The 25,222-nt window shown below is 41.1% G+C and overlaps 1 protein-coding gene across 1 annotated transcript in view; it reads left to right on the plus strand.

Moving 5' to 3' along the window:
- Positions 1-12,366, plus strand: part of NOP14 (NOP14 nucleolar protein) — a 54,230-nt gene extending 41,864 nt beyond the window's left edge. Inside the window, exons 13-18 of the mRNA XM_003773429.4 lie at positions 637-790; positions 4,667-4,826; positions 6,127-6,274; positions 9,150-9,268; positions 9,698-9,853; positions 11,751-12,366. Of these exons, the coding sequence (XP_003773477.1) occupies positions 637-790; positions 4,667-4,826; positions 6,127-6,274; positions 9,150-9,268; positions 9,698-9,853; positions 11,751-11,850 (837 nt within the window). The 3' untranslated portion in view covers positions 11,851-12,366. The remainder of the gene's footprint in view (positions 1-636; positions 791-4,666; positions 4,827-6,126; positions 6,275-9,149; positions 9,269-9,697; positions 9,854-11,750) is intronic.
- Positions 12,367-25,222: the final 12,856 nt, after the last annotated feature.

Consider the following 25,222-nt stretch of genomic DNA (forward strand, 5'->3'; position numbering starts at 1 on the left):
TTTGCCATGTATCATTTTTTTTAAAGTATACCCCAAAGTAGTCAAAATATCCTATTTCATTTTCTAATAAATGAGGTTTTACTGCACAGTTCTTATTATAATCAGCTGTTAAGAATCCTACCTGCCAGCTATGGGCAGTCATCTGTAAGAGAAGATAGCCTTTGAAAGCCTGAAGATACCACAGCCATTTATTAGGTGATGTAGCTGACATCAGGATAATAAAATGCTTTCAGACTCAGTCCTTGACGGTCTGTTTTCTAGACAGCCCTGTGACCCAAGTTGGAAAAACTAAAATGAACGATTAGAGATTAAAGGCCAGGGCAAAGGGTGATCTTCAAAAAAGGTCATTATAAGTTGATAATGTCTAGGTTATCTTGTTTTGTTTTGCTTCCCTCTGTTGGCTTCAGTAGCTAAAACAAGACATTTTTCATTGCAAACTGAAGTACCAATATTATTGGCCCATTTCACATATTAACTATGTAGTAAGGATCTGCTGTTGTAAACTTTACCTGAAATTTTTAAAAAGTGGTTTATAAATGGCCTATCCATTGAGTTTAGAAATTGATCAAATCTATTACTGACAATTTTTAGAGACAAAATAGTGACTCAGACCTTTTTAATACACTCTTTTATTAGTGCCCTGTCACATCACTCCAAGATGTTGTTAAAGGACTGTTTGTGTGCTGCTTATTCCTGGAATATGTATCCTTGTCCCAGAGATTTGTACCTGAACTTATTAACTTCCTTGCTGGAGTGCTTCACATAGCAACTCCCAACAAAGATACTCAAGGTGAGTTTCTTTGAGGCAATGAGTAAAATCCTGTCTCCTTAATTAGTCAATATTAGTTAAAATCTAATGTTATTATTTTGAAATGTCTATGTTGGCATTTTAATTTTGTTTTCTAAATTATACTTTGAATGATACAATTTCCAATACAGTTATCACAAAGGGACTCTTAGTTTCTTTCCTGTGTCAGCACAGTAGGCTACCATTTTCCAAGTAACGCTTGGGTCCATTCCCCAATTTTCGTTTTCACATTTTAATCAGTTGTTTTGGAAAGAATACTAGGTTTGAAGTTGAGCAACGTGCATTTGTTTCTGGCTTTACTTGGCTATGTGATTTAGAGCATGGCTCTTTTTACTCTGGCCTCAGTTATTTCATCAATGAAATAATGAGATTAGACTCAAGGAACTAAATTAATTATTTTTTTAGAGCTAAAAAGTTTTTTTTAAATAACTTGTATTTATTTTTACAAGCATTTATTCTGCTATTGTCACTGTCTAATAATATATGTCTCATTTTAAATTTTAAGTCCTTCTCCTCTCTGACAGGAGGTGTTTAGATGGCATGTCATAGTTTAAAATTTCCAATTCATCATTATGTAGATCAGATTTCTAAAATCTTTTAGAATTATTTTTCTTTTTAATGTCTTTATTTAAGAAAGAAAGAAAGAACAAAAATACTTCTGTTCACTTTATTTAAGTTCATAGAATTCTCCCTGGTTTCCTCTGAAATTATACATTTCATAATAACACAATAATGCTGTTCTAAATAATAATAATAATAATTAATATTATTAATATTAATTAATATACTATAATATTAATATAATAATCTAATAAATAATGCTGTACTAAAGTATATATTTAGCTATTTCTTGGGAGGTACAGCACCACCCTAAGTTTCCAGTTTTTTTTTTTGTCACCACAAAAAGTTGCTAATAAAAATATGCTTGTTTTTGTCAGTCATTTTACTTTCTTTGATCTCTTTGGTGTATAGACATAGCCATGGTTTAGCCAGGTCAAAGAGCATGAACAGTTTGCAATTGTTGCAGTATATTCCAAGACTGGACTAGTTAACAGCTCAACAAGGGCACGAGGGGGCCATAGCTTGACCAATAGTGGCCATCTTTGTCATCTTTGATGAATGTGGGATTGAACCTCAGGATTGTTTTAATTTGCTACCTAACCTAAAATGAGCAGCAGTTCTCAAATGAAGAAATCCAAGCTATCAATAATCTTGTGAAAAACATTCCAGATTTCTAATAATTGGAGAAATGCAAATTAAAGCATTTCTCATGCGTCAGGAAGACCCTGTTTCAGACACTTACTAGATATGTGAGCCTGGGCAAGTCATTTAACCTCTGCCTCAGGTTATTTTTTGTTCTCCAAATCAAGGGGAAAAGTTTATTAGTTAGTTGTTGTCGTTGTTGTTGTTATTGTTTTTATAGCAATAGCTTTTCACTTTTCAAAATACATGCAAATATAGTTTTTAGCATTCACGCCTGCAAAACCTTGCGCTCCAGATTTTTCTCCCTCCCTTCTCCCCATCCCTTCCCCTAGACAGCAAGTAATCCAATATATGTTAAACAACAACATATGTTAAAATATATGCAGCCCATGTGCAGTTCTAAAGATATTTCCACATTTTTCATACTGCACAAGAAAAATCAGATCAAAAAGGGGGAAAAATGAGAAAGATAAAAAAACCAAGCAAACAAAAAAGGTAAAAATACTATGTGGTGATCCACATTCAGTTCCCACAGTCCTCTCCCTGGGTATAGATAGCTCTCTTTATCACTGAATAGTTGGAACTAGTTTGAATCATCCATCAGAATTGATCATTATATAATCTTGTTGTTGCCGTGTGTAATGATCTGGTTCTGCTCATTTCACTTCGCATCAATTCATCTAAGTCTCTCCAGGCCTTTCTGAAATCCTCCTGCTGGTCATTTCTTACAGAACAATAATATTCCGTAACATTCATATACCACAATTCAGCCATTCTCCAATTGATGGGCATCCATTCAATTTCCAGTTTCTGGCTACTACAAAAAGGGCCGCCACAAACATTTTGGCACATACGGGTCCCTTTCCCTTCTTTAAAATCTCTTTGGGATATAAGCCCAGTAGAAACACTGGTGGGTCAAAGGGTATGCATAGTTTGATAGCTCTTTGTTTTCCATAGTTCAACTTTAAATTGGTGATGGTGGTAGCACCTACTTTGCAGAGTTGTTGAGAGGATTACATGAAATAATATTTGAAAAGGGATTATTAGCACATTGCCTGTCACGTAGGGGAGACAATGCTTATTTCTTTCCTTCTGCATTTTGTTCACTGGGGGCATGGCTTTTGGTCTTCTACATTGGAACTGATTCTGTAGATACAATATCTTGAAAATTAAGATTTTTAGACAAGCTTGCTTTTTTATAGTTAAATATTCAGTTCATTGTTTAACCAGTTTAGAGAATTCTGTTCTTGGGAAAGGTTTCTCACTGTCTAAGGTTTCACTTCTCTGACATTCTTTCAACCTTAGGAGTTCCATTTTAAATCTCATTTGATCTCTTCCAGCTACTGTTGTAAGTATTGCGTTCAGACCATTATTTTTCCTTCTCAAGGCTCCACTTGGATTTATGGAGTTGCTCTCTTCCTTGGGATTTAACCTCTGGGCCTCTCTCAGTCCAAGGAATTTACTCCTTGGCTTGCTTGCCGCCTCAGTGTCTAGTTTGGGGCTGGAGCAGGGAGAGAAGAGACCCCAGCCTAACCTTAGATTAGGATTTATTTAACTTGGTCTGCTTCAGTGCTTCATTGCTAGGTTGCCTGAATGCCGAGTTGGCCTGGAGTTGCCTGGATGTCTCTGAGGCCCTTTTCTCCCATTGTTGGGGGAACTCCCAGGATGCCCCGACCCTGGCCTCTGTGCTGGGCCCTTCTGACAATGCCAGGGGGCTCACCCTCAGGCTGTACTCTGCCTGAATCCCAGAAGGCCCTTTTCTCTCTCTTTTCATCAAGATTCAACTCTTGTCCCTGCTTCTCAGAGCCCTTCTCAGGTCTCCACATTTGGGACCATGCTGTTCTGGGCTCCAAGAAGGGACCCTTCTCTAGACACCTTGGTGATGTTCTGTACTATGCTTGCCACCTATCCTGGCTTGTCTATTTGTGGATTTTTGTAGAATTCCACCTGTCTTCTATATACCTCAGCTGGGTTGGAGTTCTGATCATTCTCCTAATTCTTTTTTTAATTGAAGCACTGAGTGGTTTGCAGGGAATTTGGGCGCCTCTAGTTCCACCATTTCTCCTAATACTCTGTTTTTAGTACATTCCTCACAGAAACTCAGTGAAATAGGTGGTATTGTTATCTGTCTTAGAGATGAAGATACAGTACTGAAATTCAGAGTTTTAGTCACACAGCTGGGAAGCATCTGACTGGTTTTGGACTCATTGTCTTCTGACTTCATCAGATTGTTTGTCTTATAATTAATTAGTTTCCTTATCTGTAGAAGAACATTTGTGATGGATGGACTCTTAAAATCCCTTCTAGCTCTTAATAGTGCAAACCATGTGGCCACTGCCAAACCGTCTCCATTATCTCATACTACTTTGGTCTGTGTTACCTAGTGCTAAGGAAGGCAAAGGCCTTCTAGTTCTAGCAACAGGCCTTAATTCCTCTGTTCTTTCAGTCTTGTGAGTGCCCATGTGCCCATAGCTCTCAGAAGCCTCCAGTGGGTCTGCTGCTTTTGCTTCACGGAGATGTCAGTTCCATTCATGGGCTCTAGTTGTGTTTCCTTGAAAATTATCGTAGGCCCTGTATTTAGAATTTAGGGTTTTAACTCTTTATATCCACTTGTGTTCACAGTTCTTCATGTCACTTTTTCACCTTGATATGTAGGTTATACTTTGGTGCATCCTTTCAAACCACTAGGAAGAAATTCGGAACTGCTCCTTGTTTCCAGTAAGGACGATATGGACACGTGGCCCAAGAGAGGCCTCCCGCTCAGCAGAGTGAATACCTTAAAGGAAAGCAGTGAAACAGAAACCAATCACGTCAGGTCTGTGCGACAGGGTCAGTGGGGAACTGGAAGAGAAAAACTAACTGCCCAGCTAGGGCGGGGGTTGTGAGCTAGAGGCTTGTCTTTGTTTTGTTTAAAATGTTGCAGGTGTTGGTAGTGCATCCTGCTTTGTAAGCAGTTATTCTCATCATACTTTTTTTATAGCAATCTCTGGGAAAGGTAGTTCCATTCCAGTCAGTTAACATATTAAACACTGACAGCTGGGCACTGTGCCAAGGCTGGGGGTACAGATGAGATGAAAAGGGCACTCTTGCCCTCAAGGAGTTTTCAGACAGTATGAAAAAAACTGAAAAGCTTGGAGTGGAAATCTAGCAGTCCTATTGATAGAGAAGGAGGGTAATTCATACATTGCTTTTCCCATTTTATAGATTAGGAAATTGAGACTCAGAGCAGTTGAGTGACTAGTCCGTGGTCATATAGCCTATGTGCGTCTCCCCACCCCCGGACTCTCTGACGGCGAGTTGGAGGCTTTGTCTTCCTTCCTGAGGCTCCTGTGCTGCTTTGGGGTCTGTCTCTTCCTCCGTCTGTTGTAGTGTAGACATTTACTTGGCTTTAACTACTTGTATTATCTGGTACCTCAGCACCCAGCTGTGAGCAAATATTGACTTGTCTGAAAGTGGATACGTGCCTTCAGGCCCACTTCCTTCAGTGGCATCACTAAGTGTGGGAAAAGCAGGCAGACGTGTCAGCAGAGGCTGTTGGTTGATGAACCTTGTTGATTTTAGATAATTTGCCACAATGGCCCTATTGCAAACACATACAGATAGGTGCTCTTTGGGGCTCTCTCTCACTTTGTGATTTCAAAACCCTTCCTAAACTTCTCAGGTAGTATTATCACTTCTCAAAAAAAAAAAAAAGAGAGAGAGAGAGAAAGACATTTTTTCTAAGATACTTGTTTAAGCCTGAAGCTTATCTCTCTGACTGGAAACAGAAACTAGTGCACATTTTTTCAGGTTTATTGTGTTTTCCCATATCTTTTTCTTCTTATTTCAAAGTCTATGTAAAGTTTTCCAGATAGTGTCTATTCTTAACTCCTTGACAAATATGTCTCAGTATTGATCTAATCTGTTTTAATAGGGCAAGCTGCTTCTGATTCCGTGCAGAAGGCATAGAAATTTTCAAAGTGACTCACTGAAATTATCTGGGCTTTCCTTAATTATAGTAACAATTTTCAGAATCGTCATTAAAGTTCATTTTTCATTGGGGCCACTGATTTCTCTGAGATGGTTAAACCAGTTTTGTCAGAATTATTAAATCTGAATGTGTGATTCTTTTGCAGATTATCCTGTGTATCTGTATGTTTAAATCTCATTAAGCGGTGCTTAACTATGTATAGTACACTACCGTCCTTTCCTGAAATCATGAAACCCATCAGAGTCCTCCTTACAAAACACGTTCCAGAGTGTGGTTATCCCAGAGAGCTGCAAGTGAGTACAATGTTGGGATCAGGGAGCGGAAGGAGCTTAAGAGGTTCCTTCTTACAGAGGAGAAAACTGAAGGTCAAAGAAGTTAAATGACCTGCCCAGGTAGTATTAGAGGGAGGATTTGAACCTGGGGCATCTGCCTCAAGAAGTGATACTCTTCTTGCTATACCACTTGTGTTCCCTGAGAGCTTAAAGGACAACAGTGGGTTTGGTCTGAGAAGCCAAGAGGAGACAAGTGGCCTTTTCAACCACAGAATCAGAGAATTTGAGTTTTGGAAAGGATCCCAGTAACCATCCAGGACAACTCATAGATTTTAACTTCTGGAACTCCATGTTTTTCTTTGATATGATTTAATCACAAATGTCTTCTCAAAGGTGTAAAAATGCATTATGAGGTAGTAGTGAGCTTGAGTTTGGGAAAATCCTTTTTTCATTGCTTATAGATTTTGCACAGATGACTTGAAATCACTGAGAAGAATTCCTGAAATTGCTTCTTTCTTGAAGAACTTTTAAATTGTTAAAGAACTGCATTGGCAAGGCCATTTATTGAAGCTTTCTTGGCTCTTCCAGTGAAGTGGTTTGTGACACTTTGAGCAGTCCATACTTATATGAATAGTGTTTAGCTGATTTATTCCCATTTGGGACAGACAGGCAGCACACAGATGAACTAATGTTGGCCATCCAATTTCTCATTGGGGTCCCTCTTAATATTTCTCTACCCTGCTCCCAGCCCCAGTCTGGCTTCCTTCACAGGCAGCAACAGAGAGAGGAAAGGACTGGATTGACTAAGAGCGGAGATTGAAAATTCAGTGCTGCATTTATTTATAAAATACCTGCTCTTTGCAAAGCACTGTTGCCTTGAAGAACATACAGAATTTAAATAAGATCTAAACCATGATCCCTATCGTTTTGGAGCTTAACAGTGTAACAGAAGGATCTGACCATAGATTGTTAACAGAATTTCAGTAGTATGTTTTAGGGACACCTGAGTAGCCCAGTGGATAGAGCAGGGGTCCTCAAACTATGGCTGCGGGCCAGATGTGGCAGCTGAGGACGATTATCCCCCTCACCCAGGGCTATGAAGTTTCTTTATTTAAAGACCCACAAAACAAAGTTTTTGTTTTTACTATAGTCCGGCCCTCCAACAGTCTGAGGGACAGTGAACTGGCCCCCTATTTAAAAAGTTAGAGGACCCCTGGATAGAGCACTGGCTCTGGAGTCAGAGGACCCGAGTTCAAATCCAGCTTCAGCCACTTGACCCTTCCTAGTTGTGTGACCCTGGGCAAGTTACTTAACCCCATTTGCCTCACCTCTCCCCTCCTCTTTCCTCCCCCCCAATCATATTGAATGCAATCAAGAATTACAAGATAAAGTTATCACTTTATTATTATTCCAATTGGTTAGGGGCTGGAGTTCTGTTTTAGAAAATGCTTAGGAAGTTGATGACAGGTCAAGAGAGGAGGATGGCCTTCTGGGAATAGCGTAAAGTGAAGGATGTGATTGGGGAGGAGCAGAGGGCGGTGTCCCTGAGCCCAGTGCCCACTGTGTGGTACACACATAATAAATGGTGCTGAGCTGGCTGGACAGTCTAATAACAGTGAGCATCTGAGAGACACTTTAAGGTTTGTCAGCATCCCACTTCCTTGGCTTGTCCCCACCTAGAGAGGAAGGTGCTGTTTATCCCCATTTTGTGGATAAGGAAACTGAGGCTGAGCAAGGCCAAATGATTTTCCCCAGAGTTCTCAGCTAGTTGGTGTCAGGCCGGATTCAAACTTGGGCCTTCTTTAGTCCAGGCCCAGGGTCCATCACTGCCCTACCTCCCAGAGGCTGGCTAGTGCTGGAAAGGGGACTCCGAGTAAGAGCAGGTGTGGGGAGGATGAGGCCCATGGCAGCTTTGTTGGGTGGCCAGTGACCAGCTTCTGAAAAGGCTTCAGAAACACCGGGGATCTCGAGTTCCCTCCTCTGACATGACTGATGAAAGAGGAACCTAGAGGCCGTGGCTGTGGGCAGGACGATGGTGGTGGGAGATGGGCCTTTGGGGGCGGAAGGCCGAAGAGCCAGCCCAGCCCCAAGGCCCCTGACTGCCTCCCTGGAGCGCAGGGGCTTCCTAGAGTAAGCAGCAAGGAAAAGGGAAAGGCAAGGAGGGAGAGACTGCCCTTCCCCACAGGCCTTGCTGCTTCCGGGGGTTCTCCATCTGCCTGCCCCAGAGAGCTTTACGAGCAGAGGGCAGGGCAGAGCACTCTGGGGCCGTCCCTTTAAAAGCCACTTGAAGTGGCCCCAAGAAAGCCTTCCCTTATAGACTGAAAACACCGCGGCAATGAGAGTCATCATGGTGACCAAGCAGAGCCGAGGAGGGGTTGACCTGCTTGGAGTCCCATGGCCAATTAATAAGAAAGCAGCTTAGTCCCATGTCAGGCTTCTCCTCACTCACCATTTGTGGGTCCTGGCGTCCTTCACCGGCCTCCACTTCCAGGCCTCCACTGGGCCTTGCCATATCCCTGGAAATGTGGGGTCTTCAAAGGCTGTGCTGCCAGGCCTGTCTTGTGACTTCTGGGAGGACCAGGCCTCTACGTCGGGGGCCAGGCATAGTGGGAGGAGTTCTGTAGCTGCAGCGTGCTCCCAATGGGTGATAATGAGTCAGGGGGGCTTCCGGTTCTGTGTCAGCGGGATGAATTCCCGCATCCGCAGAATTACCATGGCTGAAGCAGGGAGGTCCTGCCTTAATGGGGGGGGGGGGGGGGGGGGGGGGGGGGGGGGGGGGGGCGGGGGGGGGGGGGGGGGGGGGGGGGGGGGGGGGGAGTGTCAGTCACCCGGAGGAGAAAAAGAAGTCAACAGAAAGTGGATTGATCTTGTGAAATATGCTCCCTTGTGTTTGTAGGAGCTGTGCCAGAGCATATTACAAGAAATGGAAAACCAAGACAAAAATTATCAGCCTCTAGTGTGTGAAAAGAGCAAGCCGGTGCCATTGAAGTTATTCACGCCTAAAGTGGTGAAAGTGTAAGTATGGAAACGTCTCCTGGTGTCGGTCTGAGCCTGCGGACCCCAGAACAGGGCTTCCTTCATGGATCCATCTGTTGATTCCATAAACATGGATTGCCTGAATGAGTGCTGGGTGTTGTTGGGCATGAGAGCCGTAGAAACAATAATAATTTAATGAGTAAATTGAATACAACAGCATTTGCCATTCTGAAGCTTATGATGTGCAGTAGCAGTGGTGATAAAAGAAGTTCATCCTCTTAGTTTGCTATTCTGAGACTCCCGTGACAGTCCCAGACTGACCTTGGGACTTTATGGGGATCTGTATTCTGAGCTCGACCCTGGGCAAGAAGCTGCTGCTTCTGGCCCAGGACAAAGGTCTGGAGCAGACTTCTGGGAAATCTGTCGTGTGGCCTCCACTTACCTAATGCCGGGTTTTTCTGATTCCAGCCTCGAGTTCGGAAGAAAGCAGGGGAGCAGTAAGGAGGAGCAAGAAAGGAAGAGATTAATTCACAAGCACAAACGTGAATTTAAAGGAGCTGTCCGTGAAATTCGCAAAGATAATCAGTTCCTGGCGAGGATGCAACTTACAGAAATCATGGAAAGGTAATCTTGTGGGGTTTGGCGTGGTTTTTACTTGGCATTTTCATCAATGTGGATAATAAAAAGACTTAAAGCCCTGTCACTCCGAGACAAAATTGAGGGAATGGACAGAGGGAGGCAGAGATAACAGTTGAGGTAAGCACTTTTTTAAGGACCCTCTTGTAAAAGACACCAGGCTGAGCATAAGGATAAGAAGACTGAAAATAGTTTGTGTCCTGAAGAAAGTAAATCGTCAAGACTCAATGACAGGCAGACAAGTGACTAGACAGTAACATGGAGAGAGAGCTCTTGTCAGCCAAGGATCAGGGAGGGCTTTGCCCAGGGCGTCCGAGGGGACAAGAGAGTCTGAGAGTTGGAGGTCCTGAGCTTCGGGGGATGTCAGTGTGAACACCTGGTGGCTCAATTTGCCTGAAAGTTGAATTCATAAGAAAAGTTATATGAAATAAGCCTGAAAAAATCAGCTTTCTGCAATTGTGAAGGATTTTATATTCACATAAAAGAGGCTTATAGCTCATCCTGGTGTCCAGAGGGAGCTGCTGGAGGTTTTTGAATCAGGGGGAGATGTTGCCTGCACTTTAGGAAAATTAATTTGGCAGCTAAGTAGAGGTAAAAAGCAAGCTAGAAACCGACACCCCAACTCAAAGGCTTTTCAGTAGTGCAAATAAGAGAGGAGAAAGCCTGAAGTAGTGAAAACCTGTGTGAAAGGAGAAGGGTGCAATGTATGCTGTGGAGACCCGATCAGGGAGACGAAGCCGCTGCTTTGGGGATATGGGGAGAAATGGGCTGATAAGGGATATCCAGGAGGAGAGAGAGAGAGAGAGAGAGAGAGCCATCAGTTGGCATTGGGAACCAGAAGTCTAGAGAAAGGTGATGGTGGTGGGTGTGTAGGTGGGAGTCATCTGTGTAAAGACAGCCATCGAACCCTGGAAGTACCAGGGGAGCAAAAGTGATGTGGAAGGAGAAGGTAGAGAAGTAGAAAGGGGAGAGTATTCAAGATGGCGGCTTGGTCATCACTGGCCAGAGCTACAGAGGGAGGAAGATGAGGAAACGGCCACAAAAAGACCAGCCGCCTTGGGGGAAGGTGATCCAGGGAGGGCCGTCTGCCTCAGAAATGGGAGGAAGGGGCCCAGGCGTTGTGAGGTGTGGCCTGGGGGAAAGGAGGCTCCTGGTAACCAGCCCCCTTCTTTACAGAAGAAAATGGTTCTGTTGCCAAGAGAGGACCCCCCTCCCACCCCCCCCAAACTGCCCCGTGCAGCCCGCAGCCCTTTAGGGAAACGGTAGTCTGAACCAGATGGAAGTATAGTTTAGGGAAATAGTTAACAAGATAAATAAAAATACAGTAAAACACGGGTAGTGTTACATTAAAAAACATTTTAAAACATTCACTCTCCAACTTGCAGAGATCTTTATCTTTTCTCTTGAGTTTAACACCCCTAGTGTCGAGGACTTAAAGTATGGAGCAGCTGTGGCAGAAAATGTCATGGAAGGGCCCGTCAGGGAAAAGAAATGTCTTGTGCCGCAAGAGTTTGGGGGCCTAGAGAAGATAACTAGATAGTGGGTCACTGGCCAAGCCAAAAGCTTTGGTTGGAGGACGTCTGGGGACGGCCTCTAGGATCTCCTAGTCTTTGAAGCTGTCTGACACGGAAGAGGGGAGCCAGAGGGAGCTGGTCGATGTTGTCGAAGGACTACAGCAAAGGGTCGGTCTGTTGGACTTCTGAGGTCTAAAGTATTCAAGTTTTGATAATTCTATTGACTACCTATTGTGTGCCAGCTTAGACTTATATTGTTATTGAGGTAGAATAACAGAAATAAAATCAAAATCACTTGATGCATGTATACATCTTATATGTTTTATCTCTTGGTCTTATTTGTACATTGATCTTATATTTTGATTTTGTAGGGATTCTGAACGAAAACGAAAAGTGAAACAACTTTTTGGTAGCCTGGCTACCCAGGAAGGTGAATGGAAGGCTCTGAAGAGGAAAAAGTTCAAAAAATAAATTGTTTTATGAGAAGAAAATAATTTATTCTATATTTGTGAATTCAGATCACTCTTGGCTTTTGTACAGTGAATTTTTTTTTTTTATATCAAAGTTCCATGGAGAGAGCTTCACATCTCCAGCCATTGTGCAAATACAGGGTCTAGTGTACATATTGGAGCATTGCTGGAATCAAATCGTATTCCTTAACTGTTTCAGATATGAATGACTTCTGGTATATTTTTGTAGTTTAATAAAACCTCAACCTGGAAGAAAACTGGTTAATTTGTAACTGAGTTAGCTGAGAGGCTAAGTGAAGGTTAGCCAGCAGGCCCATTTCACTTCAGCCTCCTCCTCAACACACTACCAAGTCCAGAATGGGGAGTGCAGACCTTACTGACTGACTAAACTGACCTTGCAGGACCTCCGGGGTCTGAGGCAAATCCTTGCTTCTCGGGCAGAGCACTCTGTTTGGAAGCTGTAGGAGTTGGGATTGAGGTGGACTGAATAAATGTTATTTTTCAAAGTAAAATCTGATCTCAACTTTTTGTGGTTTGTGTCTCCCATACTGTGACAGAATACTGATTCAGTGATTGTGGATAATTACTTGGATTAATTACACGTAACTGTAGAAGATAGGAATACACAACTTACACTCATTTTTCAAGTGTTTGGGTTTAAAGAAAAGGCATTACTTGTTTACAGAGAATCAACCTGGAGATACAAACAAGAAGCACGTGTTGAGAACTAGTTGACTGTGTACCAGGTAGAAGGACATGTGCCTATTGTGACACAATTGCCTGGAGGTCCCCAAGTCCCGATTCATATAATTTGCTGTATTTTTCACGACTGTCAGCTCTTCTGGTATCATAGGGTGGCCCAAGTAGACCCTAAACGTTGGAGTTTGCCAAACTTTGCAGCCCTTCACAAAAAACTGAAATAAACCCATTAAATATACAAATCAAGAATTAAGCCAGATACACACTTAATAGATTCAATTCCTGTGAGGCATAAGGGTTACTTTAAGGCTTCATCAGTCAGTTTGCCTGGTTCTCTCTGCATTTACCCTTTTTGTGGGAGAAAGGCTCCAATCTAACCAGGCTGCCTCAGAATGATCTCCTTGGGCTCTTCAGGGCTTGTAAGGAAGGAATGGCTGAGAGCCCTTGGTGTCTAATGTGGGTCTAGAAAAGTTATACTTTTATTGTGGCACAAGCTATTTAGGATCTCTGGGTACCTGGATATTTCTTTTTATGAAATAATTTCTTACATAATTTTGGTGAAAGTTTCCAAATTTTTCAAGTCAATTGTCAGTTAACTATTTCTCACTACAAAAAATTGTAAGTTTAGAGATTAGTGCCTCCCTGGATCTCAGTGTCTTCGTCTGCAAAATGGGGTTAAATTACTTGGCCTCCAAGATGGTCTCTAACTCAGTTCTATGATCTTATGACAAGATGATTTCTAAGATTCCTCCAGCTCCAAACCTATGAGAAGGATTGGTTCAGATAGAGAAGGGGAGGTTTCAGGTAGGAGCAAAGAAAGGCACAGGGAAGAAGGTGCATGGTATGAGTGGAGAAGAGAGACCAATCTGGCAAGTTTGGAGGAAGGAGGGACAGACAAGAAAGCTCGGGGCCTTAAATGCCAAAAGAAAATGAGGACTTCTTGAATGGCAGGCAGGAACTCCCCCACCCCAGTAACAGGTGCTAGCTGGGTACAACCTGTTCATCCCAAATCAGCTCTCACTTTTCTGAGTGCAGAAATCCCCACTGAGCAAATGTCAGATGCACCAGGGTGGGTAAAGTCTTGGTCCCTCCAGCGGAGCCTCGGGGATGGCCCATGTGCCATGGCAACGTGCACCAGGGCCCTCAAGCTCCCATCTGACCCTGCGGGACTGAGCCAGTGCTCAGGTCCTGAACATTTCTTACGCCATAAACAACCCAAATGAAGAAAAATAAATGGGAAATCAGAATCAGGGAAGCACACAAGCCGTCTAAGCGCCCGTCATAAGAAGCCCCTGGTGGTACTAGAATCGGGTCTGAGATTTCATGGCCACCAGGCAGCCACTCACCTTTCTCACAATAGAATCTGAAGGCTCGTTAACCCAGCAGATCATTCTGAAACCGTGCCAGTACTCGTTAGGGTCGACAGATGTTTATTAAAAACAACTGTCACCATCACTCCCACCAACAAAACTTCCTTAGGAACTATTTTCTGTAAGATGGATCTGCTCCAGTGCATGAAATAAAAACAACCCTTCAGTTTTGCAATCCACCGAATATTCCTCATTGATTTTTCCTCTTAACATGATTGTATTGTGAATATTCCATTCTTATATTTTGGGGCTTTTTCCTCACTTTTTATTATACCGGAGAAGGTTTTTTTCCCCATATAGCCTCATGCTTATTGGTCAGTGCCATTATTCCATTACAACAATATGCCACAATATATTTCACCATTTCCACATTAAGTTACTTCCAGTTCTTTGTAATTCCTTACAGTTCTGCTCTGGTGGAACTCACCAAAAAGGTACCCCCCAATTTGGGTTTTTGAAAACACTATCAAGGTCAGTCCTCTGGGGAACTCTTAGGTCCATCCAAGTGCTTTTCCTTGTTTTTGAGATCTCACTGCCCCAGGTACGGTGCCTCCATTTTACAGTGAGACTTGGGTCCAAAGAGAAGGGATTTGCTTTAGAACACAACCAGCCTGGAACTGTTGGGAAGGCATTTCCTTCTTTGGTTTTGAACCAATTGAAGAAGAATAGGAAGTTCCTCAGAGCTTTGTTCTAAGGAAAAACGGAGCCGGGGAAGGGGGGAAAGCCAAACTGACCTGCGTTGAGTTAGGACTTTTCAGCCAAGATGCTCTTAGGATGTGATCAATTCCCCGGTTTCCTTACGCTGTTGGCAAGAACAGATAAACAGCAAAATTCGCCATGAGGATGCCGTTTTTCTCAGAATGTACAGATCAGGGAGAACTCTACAGACTTACTTACATGGACAAGTTCTGAGTGTCCCCTATTTAATTCACCCAACCAGACACTCTAAGGTGGCAGAATCCCGTATTACGGAGAAGGAGGTCCTTGATTCAACCATGAAGATGAATTTTTATGATCTATTGATGTCTGTGTTCTTTCTAGCCCAGTGTGTGGAACCTCCTTCCCTCCATGTCCTTGTGGATGAGGTGAAAAAGCCTTTTGCTGGGTCTATATGGTTGTGTTTATAGCCTGGGTTTTTATGGGTCTGGGGGAAAGGATGGAATCAAGTACTTTGCTGGCAGATCCTCCAACTGTCAGCTTATTCTCTTTCCACTGGACTCTAGTCTCCCAGATGTAAAGGGTAAATAACCTCAGCACTTGGCACAGTGTCTGACCAACATTGGTATTAATAAATGCTTCTGGACAAAGGGAACAAAGAATTTTCATAGACATTGCATGAATATCTAAAAGAAATAAAACGATATAAAAAATAAAATAAAACACTGGAGGAAAGAATCAAAAAGTCAATAAGCAGCTTAGAAACTGGTAAACATCCAAGAAATGGAATCTCCCCAAATTAGAGTAGAATATACAGAAAGGCAGGAAGAAACTCAAGAGCAAAATCAAAAGACTGAAAAAAAAAAGAAGGAAATATATAGTCATCCGGAAAACAAGACAAGAATATGTAATTTTAGAATCACTGAGCTGTCTTAAAACCATAGTGTTTTTTAAAGGTTATTTAAATATATGTATGTATGTATATAAATCCTCCTGATGGAGGATTAAAACGGTTAGAGGGAGGAAGGAAGAAAAACAAAGAAATAAAATATAAGAGAGTGCCTTAGATTGTCTCAGGCAATTAAAGGATGACTGAACAAACTGTGGTCTACTTAAGCAACGGAATATTATTGTACTATGAAAAATTACAAGTGACAACTTCACAGAATCCTTGGGTAAAATGAACAAAACCTAGAAAATAATTGACACAAAGGTAGCAAAATTGTAAAGAAAAACAATTTTGGGGGAAAAAAATCAAAAGGCTTTAGAATTCTTATCAGTATGGTAATCAACCATCCTGACAGAAATGCGCTGGACATCAAGATGCTGTAAGAAACATATTTTTGGACATGGACACTCCATTTTCCTCGACTAAACTCATTTGTTACACAGAAGTTTTTTGTTCTATTTCAGTTTTTAATTGGAAATGTTTATTGTGAGAAGAGGGGAGCCATGGTGATTAAAGAGGGGAGGGGACATTGTAACACGTTATGTACAGGAGAGAAAAGAAGTTCAGAAAAAAGGAAAAAACAGGGCAGTTTGAAAACAACATATAGAACACATACTTTTTAAAAAGTTGATTAGTATGACATGGAAATCAATTAATTTTATATAGAAAGAATCATTTTTGGTTTTTGATGTTTTTGATGCATGTGTGTAAGTTCAAAATATTAGATTTTTAAAATTAAGAGTCATTTATAGGCAAAACTTTATGCAAGATACTGAGAATATAGAGAAGAAAAATGATACACAACTCCTTTTTATAATCAAAGAAACTTGCAATTTAACAGGAGGGATATGATATACATGTCTAAATAAGCTCTAAACCAGTTCCAAGAAGAAATATAAGAAGGAGGAGAAGAAGCTGGTGGCAGCTGTGGGCCAGAAGTCAGGAAAACTCAAGTTCAAAGCCAGCCTCAGATACTCACTGGCTGTGTGACCCTGGGCAAGCCACGTTAGCCTCGGTTTATTCAACTAAAAAATGGGAATAATCATAGCACCTCCCTCATAAGGTGGTTGTGAGATATTTGTAAAAAGCCTTTATGCCAGGACAATCCGCAAGAGGGCAGAGCAAGATCAGGAAAGGGCTGTGAATCTGGGCACCCCGTTGTGACCCACTTTTCCGAGCACCTTCTCCAACCACCCTGTTGCTGCCTCCTGGTGTTTACAACTGCCCTGGGCAGTGCCCTCTCTAGCATCAGGGGCAGCCCGGGGATGCTCCCAAGCTTTGGGATGAATACTGCTGATGGCGGAGGGGGTAAGAGATGTTAAAAAGCTCAAGGCGCAGCTGCCATAATCCTCCATTTTTCTGACGTTTCTCTTTCCTGGTTCTAGGTATCCTCAGCCTTCCAAGCCTTTCACTAATAAACTGTGTGGTTAAGAATACAATTGTCAGGTAGATGGAGCTCCAGCCCTGAAGTCAGGAGGACCAGAGTTTAAATCCAGCCTCAGACACTTAACACTGCCTAGCTGTGTGACCCTGGGCAAGTCACTTAACCCCAGTTATCTTAGCAAAAAAAAAAAAGAATACAATTGTTAGATAGAATATGTATTTTTTCTCTTTATATTTTGGAGGGAGAGCAATAGGACTATGGAAATATGTTTTTTAGTTTTCTGCAATGGAAAATTATTTATTTTATTTTTTTAATTTTTAATAATAGCTTTTAATTTTCGAATTACATGCAAAGATAGTTTTCATCATTCACCCTCACGAAACTGTGTTCCAAATTTTTCTCCCTCCCTTTCCCTCAATCCCCTCCCCTAGAGAGCTAGTGATCCGATATAAGTTAAACAGGTACAATTCTTCTACACATAAGGAAAAAGGTTTTGCATGACTTCTCGTGTAGAAAATAGGTATTGTGTCGCTTACCTTCCCAACAAGTGGGGGAGAGAATTGGGAACTGAAAATAAAAATAAATGTCAAACCTTTTAAAAATATCTTAAAGAATACAATTGCTAGATATATTCAGAGAAAGGAGCCTTCAGTATGAGTTACAGTGTTTAAAAAGGCTTCATGAAGAAGATGAAATTAGAAACCACCCTGAAAGTGTCATAGCAGCACAACATAATAAACATATATTAAGCACCTACTATGTGCCAGACCCTATGCTATTCACAAGGGATATAAAGACAAAAAGAAAACAGGTTCTGCCCTTAAGGAGTTACATTCTATTAGAAGAAAAAATAAAATGTATATGGGGGGAAAGTAAATTTAAAATATATGCAAATTAAATGTGAAGTAGTTTAAGAGTAGAACTCTATTAACTGGAGGAATCAGGAAAAACCTTTTGTAAAAAAGGCAGCTAGGGAGTACAGAAGATAAAGAGTCCTGGAGTCAGGAAGATTGATGGAAAGTCATTTAACCCTGCTTGCCTCAGTTTCCTCATCTGTAAAATGAGCTGGAGAAGGAAATGGCAAACCACTGCCAAGGATATCCCAAATGGGGTCATGGAGATTCATATCCAACTAAAAAGTGACTGAAAAATTTTGCCTTGTAGCCCTGAAGCTGAGCAGAGTGCCTCAGTTTCCTCATTTGTAAAATAAGATCTGACAAAGTGATCTCTAAGATCCCTTCCAGCTCTAAACCTGGGGGTCTTATAATCCTAAACCTCGCCTCATCCCACCACCCCGACACCTCATTGAGGGTTTTGTGGTTTTCTGAAAGATTAATGCTAAAATCAAGACCATCCTGTGTCCAGGGAATGGGTTTTATTCTTACAGCTTTCTAAGAATTGCCAAGGGAGGAGTAGGGAATGGAGAGAAGAAAAAAGAGCTAAGAATTGTGGGGTTTTGGAAGAACTCCAAGGGGAAGCTGCCAAGTTTTCAGAGTGTTGTATTATTATTACCTGAGAGGAGTAAATCCCTTTCCCAGCCTTCAATGCTAGACTTGTTCCATACATAACCTTTCTCCCATAGCTGGATCAGGGCCTCCTTATAAAGCAAAGGAAACACAAGAAGGTGTTATTTGCCTGTGTGTGGCCACCCAGTCCTATTTGAACTGATTATTAACTTTGAGGAAATCCAGCGAGGCAGAGGAGTGGATAAATTTTCTCAGCTTGTTCGGGGTTTAATTGTGATCAATTCTAGATGGAATCCAGGACTTGGGGAAGGATGTTTGAGTTGAGGCAGGGCAAAGAGTCCCTATTATTGCACTGGAGCAAGGTTTCTGACTACCAGGTCTATGATCTTTTGTTTTGTTAACATTTTGATAACTATTTGAATATAACTGATTTTCTTTGTAACTCCATATATTTTATTTTATGCATTATTAGAACATTATTCTTTTTTCTCTTTTTTATAACTTTTTTATTTTTCAAAATACATGCAAAGATAGTTTTCAACATTTACTCTGGCAGAACCTTGAATAATATTATTCCAACCAGGAGTCCAAGAAGGTGGCTTGACAAATGGGTCTCATACACACACACACACACACACACACACACACACACACACACAAAAATCCCTGATCTAGTCTAACTCCCTCATTTGACAGATGGAGAAACTGAGGCATAAATTATCAGAGACAAATTTCGAACCTAAGGTTTCCTAAGTTCAAGTTCAAATTTAGTATCCATAGTGTACCGTGGACTCAGAGTTCAGAACCAAGCTCTATCATTTATTATTTTCCAGAAATCTGAGCTCTTCCTTCACACAAGCTCTAGCTGAACTCTGTTTAATGTGGGTATGATGCAGCCAAGGAAGGCAGACCAGAGGTAGACTGGGAAGAGCTTTCAGTGCCAATGAGAAGGGCTGGCCAAATCACTTAGCCTCTCTGCCTCAGTTTCTCCACTTGCCAAATGAGGAAGAAGGCCTTAAGGTCTCTTCTACTTCTAAAGCTTTGATTCCTATGATCTTAAGAATGTCACTTAATATTTTAGGGCTTCCATTTCCTCAACTGTCAAATAAGGAAGCTGGATCCTATGATTGCTTAGGTTTTTTCCCCAGTTATGACACCTTGTAATTTTGTGTATTTATTGTGAAGAATGGGACAAAGTTTAAACTTGCGTTGTTATGGTAACCAAACTCAACAGACAGAATAAAAGTAATTTGTGTTTTCCTTGTAGGTGGCTACCATCACTCTAATGGATCAGTCAGTGATAGGAAAATGTCTTCCCTTTAAGGAAAATATCTTCAAAATATCTTTAAGGGCTGGCCTAGAATCACTGCATTTCTTCCCTGTACACATCAGGGAATAACACAAAATATATGTGTATCAGATAAGACCGGGCCCTGTGTGCTAGACTATTCAGGGAGGGATTCTTCCCAGAGCAATAAGGAACCTTAATGGGCTTCCATGGGTCGGCCATTTAAGCTGTATTTCAACCAGTAATCCCTTCTATGACAACCCTGACATAGGGTCAGTCTCTTAGCCCAGCACACAACCCCATAATAAATGCTGCCTCTAGAGTCAGTAACTGGCTTCAAATTTGGGCTCTGCCATTTGCTTCCTATATGGTCTTGGACAAGTCACTTAACTTTAATGCCTGCCCCCAAAAAACCCAACAGCAAAGCGTAGTTCAAACTTTCCTACACCTTTTCTTCCCTTTCCTTCCCTGCCCTTCCTCCCTCTCAATTTTCTTTCTTTCCCCTCATCTCTTTTCCTATTTCCTTCTCTCTTTTCTCTTCCCCCTCTCCATCCTTTCTTTCTCTTATTGTTTGCTCTCTTTTTTATTCTCTTTATCTCCTTTTCCTTCTCTATCTCTCTGTCTCTCTCTTTCCCACACACACACTCCCTCTCCCCTCACACTGCTAAAGACCATGGTCCCAACTTGGATAATTTCTCCCCCAGACCATTACACTACCCTCTTATTTGATTACCCTTTCCAATCTATTCTCCCCACAACTACCAACCTGATATCTGACTGAGCCATTCCTAAGTGCAAGAAGTTCCACCAGTTCTCTATTATGTCTAGAATGCAATATAAACCCCTCTGATTGTCACTGAAAGCTCTTCCCAATCTGACTTTGGTCTGCCTTCCCAGGCTCTATCATACCCAGATTCAACTTATACCTGCTCATCTGATGTGATGGCTCCCATGGTCTATGACCTTTCAGCTGCACAACTTAATTTTCTATATTTTAAAAGATCCCTTAGTTCTGACATCCAATGTTCTAAGGTCTTCCTTTTTATTATGAATTTTAAAATATGAACATTCACATTTATACATTTAGAGAACAGAAAGATTGTCTATGAAACTTTGGCTCTCTGTTACATTACACATAGTTTGTTTTAATCACATATTAAATTTCTCACAATAATACCAATATTGACTCATTTTGTTTATATAACCCATTTTCCTCTGCACATTTTGTATATATTTTATTGACTCTTTTTTTCTTCTCTTTTTTTGCAGCATTATCCTTAACTTTCCCCACTCTCCTCCATAAATCTTCCCCCCTCAGAGAAAACAAATCCTCTCTAATAACAAATGAATATGGTCAAACAAAACAAATCTGCCTCCTAGAAATGTCTGGAAATGTTTACTTCATTCTACACCTGGACTAGAGGACATTTCTAGGAGGCAGATTTGTTCCTTCCAATAAATGGGAAGCAGGATTTGTTTTCAATCCTCTGGAATTATGTGTGGTTAGTATTTCATAGCTGTTCTGCTTTACAATGCTATAATCATTGTGTAGATTGTTTTCCTGTGTCTGCTAACTTCATTTCTATCATTTCATACAACTATTCCCAAGTTTCTTCCATTTTCATAATTTCTCAGGGAGTAATAATATCTCATTACATTTATATACCATAATCAGTAAGTCAGTAAGGATTTATTTAGTACCTACTACATGCCAGACGCTGAGCTAAGTATTGGGAATACAAAAAAAGGCAAAAGGCAGCCCCGTCTCTTAAAAATCTCATAGTCAAATGGGGAGACCTCATTTAAACCATTAGGTTCAAACAAGATATATATGGGATAAACTGGAGATAATCAACAGAGGGAAGACATTAGAGTGAAGAAGGGGAGGAAAGGCTTCTTGCAGAAATGGAGATTTCAGCACAAATGGGAAGGAAGTCAGGAAAGAACTTTCCAATGAAAATGGCAGATTTGGGAAATGAGGTCCCTAGCAAGGGGAGCAATGTTACCAGGTAGTAATAAAAGGGGGAAGGAGCAGAAAAGTGGCTGATGTTCATCCTTTATTTTCCAAGAGTATCATAGGGGTTGACTGGAAAGGCAAGAAAATTCTGGAGGGCTTGAAAAACCCAAGTGTGGAATTTATATTTGATGCTGGAGGTGAAAAGGAGTTGGCTGAATGGGCAGGGGTGGGGGTGATGAGGTAGACTTGCACTTCGGGAAGCTCGGTTTCTAGATGAGTAGAGGATGTATTGGGACAGGGCGAGATTTGTTCAGTGATGGCCCTGTTGATGGACACCCCTTTAGCTCCCATCTCTTTGCTATAACAAAGAGAGTTCTTTTAAATATTCCTCTGCATAAAAGTTCTTTCCTGTTTTCTTTGATCTCTTTGGGGGACCCTTTAGTTCTAATGTTTTGATCTTCTATGTTCCAAGGAGCTATCCAACATTCTATACTTTTAAGTGAGCATCAAATTCCCTGATGGCCCCATCTGGGAGGGAAGTTATTGGATTGTTGGCAGGATCCTTGATCATTATGTGCTAATTTGGGATACTTGATAGATCAGATGCTGACATAAGTCAGCATAATACAGCAAAGTATTATAAAATACATAATACGGCAAAGTAATCCCTAGACTAAATGTCACTGAAACTTTGACAATCTGAGCTCAGATAAACTTGCCAAGCCTGAAACAGTCCGACGTTGCCAAAATCAACCAGCCACGGACGGTTGGAGGAAGAGTCTGGGAGCAGTATATCCATTCTGCTTCCTTGCACATTCCTAGTTTCTGGGCAAGATGCCCTCAAGTTCAGTCATCCAAACAATCTGTCTCCTTTCTTTCAATTACACAGAAGTTTCCACTCCTTCTTTTTCTGGACACTTTCCCCCCCTTTTTGGAATAATACTTATGAGTGAGCCTGAAACGTGAGGAACTATTGTGTGTTTTGTGGCACGGAAAAGCCCTGAGTTTGATCCCTAACTTGCATTACCTCCCTCTGTGGCTTTAAGGGGAAGCTCTTTGGATCTCAGTTTCCTACTCTGTAAAATAAGAAGCGACAGAATGAGATGATCTCTGAAATCCCTTCCAGGTCTGATATTTCTAGGATTCAGTATAGTAGCAGGAAATTCAGCTCTAGCTATAATTATCTCCAACTCACTTATCTGGGTAGAATATACATTTTGTATATATATGTGTTTGGGGGCTAACTCCTATTAAATTTTGAAGGTAAGGCTGAATTTTGTGTTTTGGTTTAGTTTTTTGTCTTTCTATTCACAGCACTTAGTATAGTGCTTGGCACCCAGTAGGCCCTTAATAAATGTTGTTGATTTGACTTGACATTATTACTTCATTCCACTTGCCACAGAAGTCTGATCATCACAAAACTCTTTATTTAGTCATTTTTAAGTTGGGTAACTTGGACTCTTACTGACTGACTTCTGGACTCCTGCTACCAAATTCATTCCCATTCAGGGTGGGGAGAGATTCCCCCCACTTCCCACATTAGTGGCTAGCTGTTCAGGAGATTTTCCTGCTATCAATATTTATCAAGTTTTCTCTCCCTATTTCTCTACAGGTCCAGGGAGAATAATGGATGTGCACAGGTGTGAATATGTGAGGGCAGAGAACTCATTTTTCCTCTTTCTCCATCTAGGGCTATCTCTGTGTAAAGCTGACTATCTTTTTAAAAGTCAGCCCTGATCACAGGATCATAGGGTTTTAAGTTGGAAGGAATTATAAAGGTCAATAAATCCAACCCTCTCATATGACAAATGAAGAAACTGAGTCAAATGACTTGCTCAGACTCACACAACTAGTATGTGTCAAAGACACTTTGGGCAGCCAGGTGGTGCTTTGGATAGCGTGCTGGGTTGGGAGTCATGAAAACCTGTAGTTACCTGGATAAACTCTGTTTGCCTCAGTTTCCTCCTCTGTAAAATGATCTGGAGAAGAAAATGGCAAACCACTCCAGTATTTTTGCTAAGAAACTCCTAATAGAGCTGGACATGACTGAAAAAAATGGAACAACAATAACCAAAAAAATGTAAAAACTCAAATTTGCAGAGAACAAGAAGTTTAGAATATTTGGCCCTCAAATTTTTTGGTCCCAAGACCCCTTTATCCTTAAAAATTACTGAGGACCTCCCCTTCCCCAACAGCTATTGTTTATGTGAGTTACAGCTATTGATACTTACTGTATTAGAAATTAAAATGTCTTAGTATTCTTATGAAAATATTTTTGACCATTCAGTATAACATTTAATAATTATTTAGTAACATTAAAAATTATTTAATGTTTTTGCTTTTATTATTTTGATCCTTTTAAGGGGTAACAGTGATCCCCCTGGGGTGTTACCAGACCATGATTGTTTAGAGGGATACATAAACATCAGGTCACCATATGTAGATCCCAAAATGTCTCAACAGGCTAGAATGATGAGCTGAGGGGGCTGATGAAGATTGGGGATAAGATGAGGGTTTGGATTCCTCTGAAAGGTAAACACACTTGATTTGCTAGATCAGCAACCTGCTTCCCAGAAAGCCTATACCCTATAAATAATTCATCATTAAGAACCAAGCAAAATCCAAGTTCCATGTTTCTCTCTATCACAACCTATTACCACTGTTTCTTCCAGCTTGGAGAGACAAATGGGTCATCTTTTTTTTCACAAAAAAGCACCCACTTGGAATTCCCTCTCTCTCTAAGTAAGAAGTGGGATACTCAAACTCTCAAACTTGAGATTATTTGTGTAAGATATCCATCACCCACAACACATTGTGTAAAATTGCATAAGTTGTCTAGAATGGGGGCGTGTAAAAATTTCCTGTGTGAAAAGGGATCATGAGTGGAAAAAACCCCGCTCTAGACAACTTATGCAATTTGAGAGTTTTGTATATATGCACACATAGGATAGTATATTACACATATGTATGTACAATGCAAGTATGTATGTACACATGTAATTTGTGTGTATATATATATACACACACACAATGTAATTGACAGTATATGTATGTGAGTACATATGTGATTATGTATACAGCTGCACCTATGTGTGTGTATATTTATATGTGTATATCTACAGGAAACCAAACTGGAAATCAGGAACATGTTTAGGAGGCAGCTTCCTCTACATGTCTGCAGCTTCCAAAAACTTTTTTTTTCTCATTCCATGTGTCTGGTATTATGTGTGTCCCCTCTTGAAGAAGGGGGAAAAAAGTTTCTTCTCTCCAAAAGTTCTTGTACTAACTCTGCCCATTCCACAGGTACACAAGCCTTCATCAAGTGAGTCCCACTTAAGCAAATGGCATATAAAAAATTGTCATGTACAAGTGAAAACCTGGGTTACCCTTGTAATGAATGCAACTCTAGGGGCTAATTAGTGCTGCCCAGGAAATCCTCTCTCATTTACCTAAAAGACTCAGGAGTAACACTGTTCAGGAATTTCCTTGTCAGACTACATGGTTTGCCATATGCTTCTCCCAAAACTCTCAATATTCCACTGTTGTCCTGGCTGTTAATGTCTCTTGTGCTAGCAATGGAAGGAAGGAAGGAAGGAAGGAAGG

Source organism: Sarcophilus harrisii, chromosome 6 (genome assembly GCF_902635505.1).
Source record: "Sarcophilus harrisii chromosome 6, mSarHar1.11, whole genome shotgun sequence".
Classification (NCBI taxonomy): domain Eukaryota; kingdom Metazoa; phylum Chordata; class Mammalia; order Dasyuromorphia; family Dasyuridae; genus Sarcophilus; species Sarcophilus harrisii.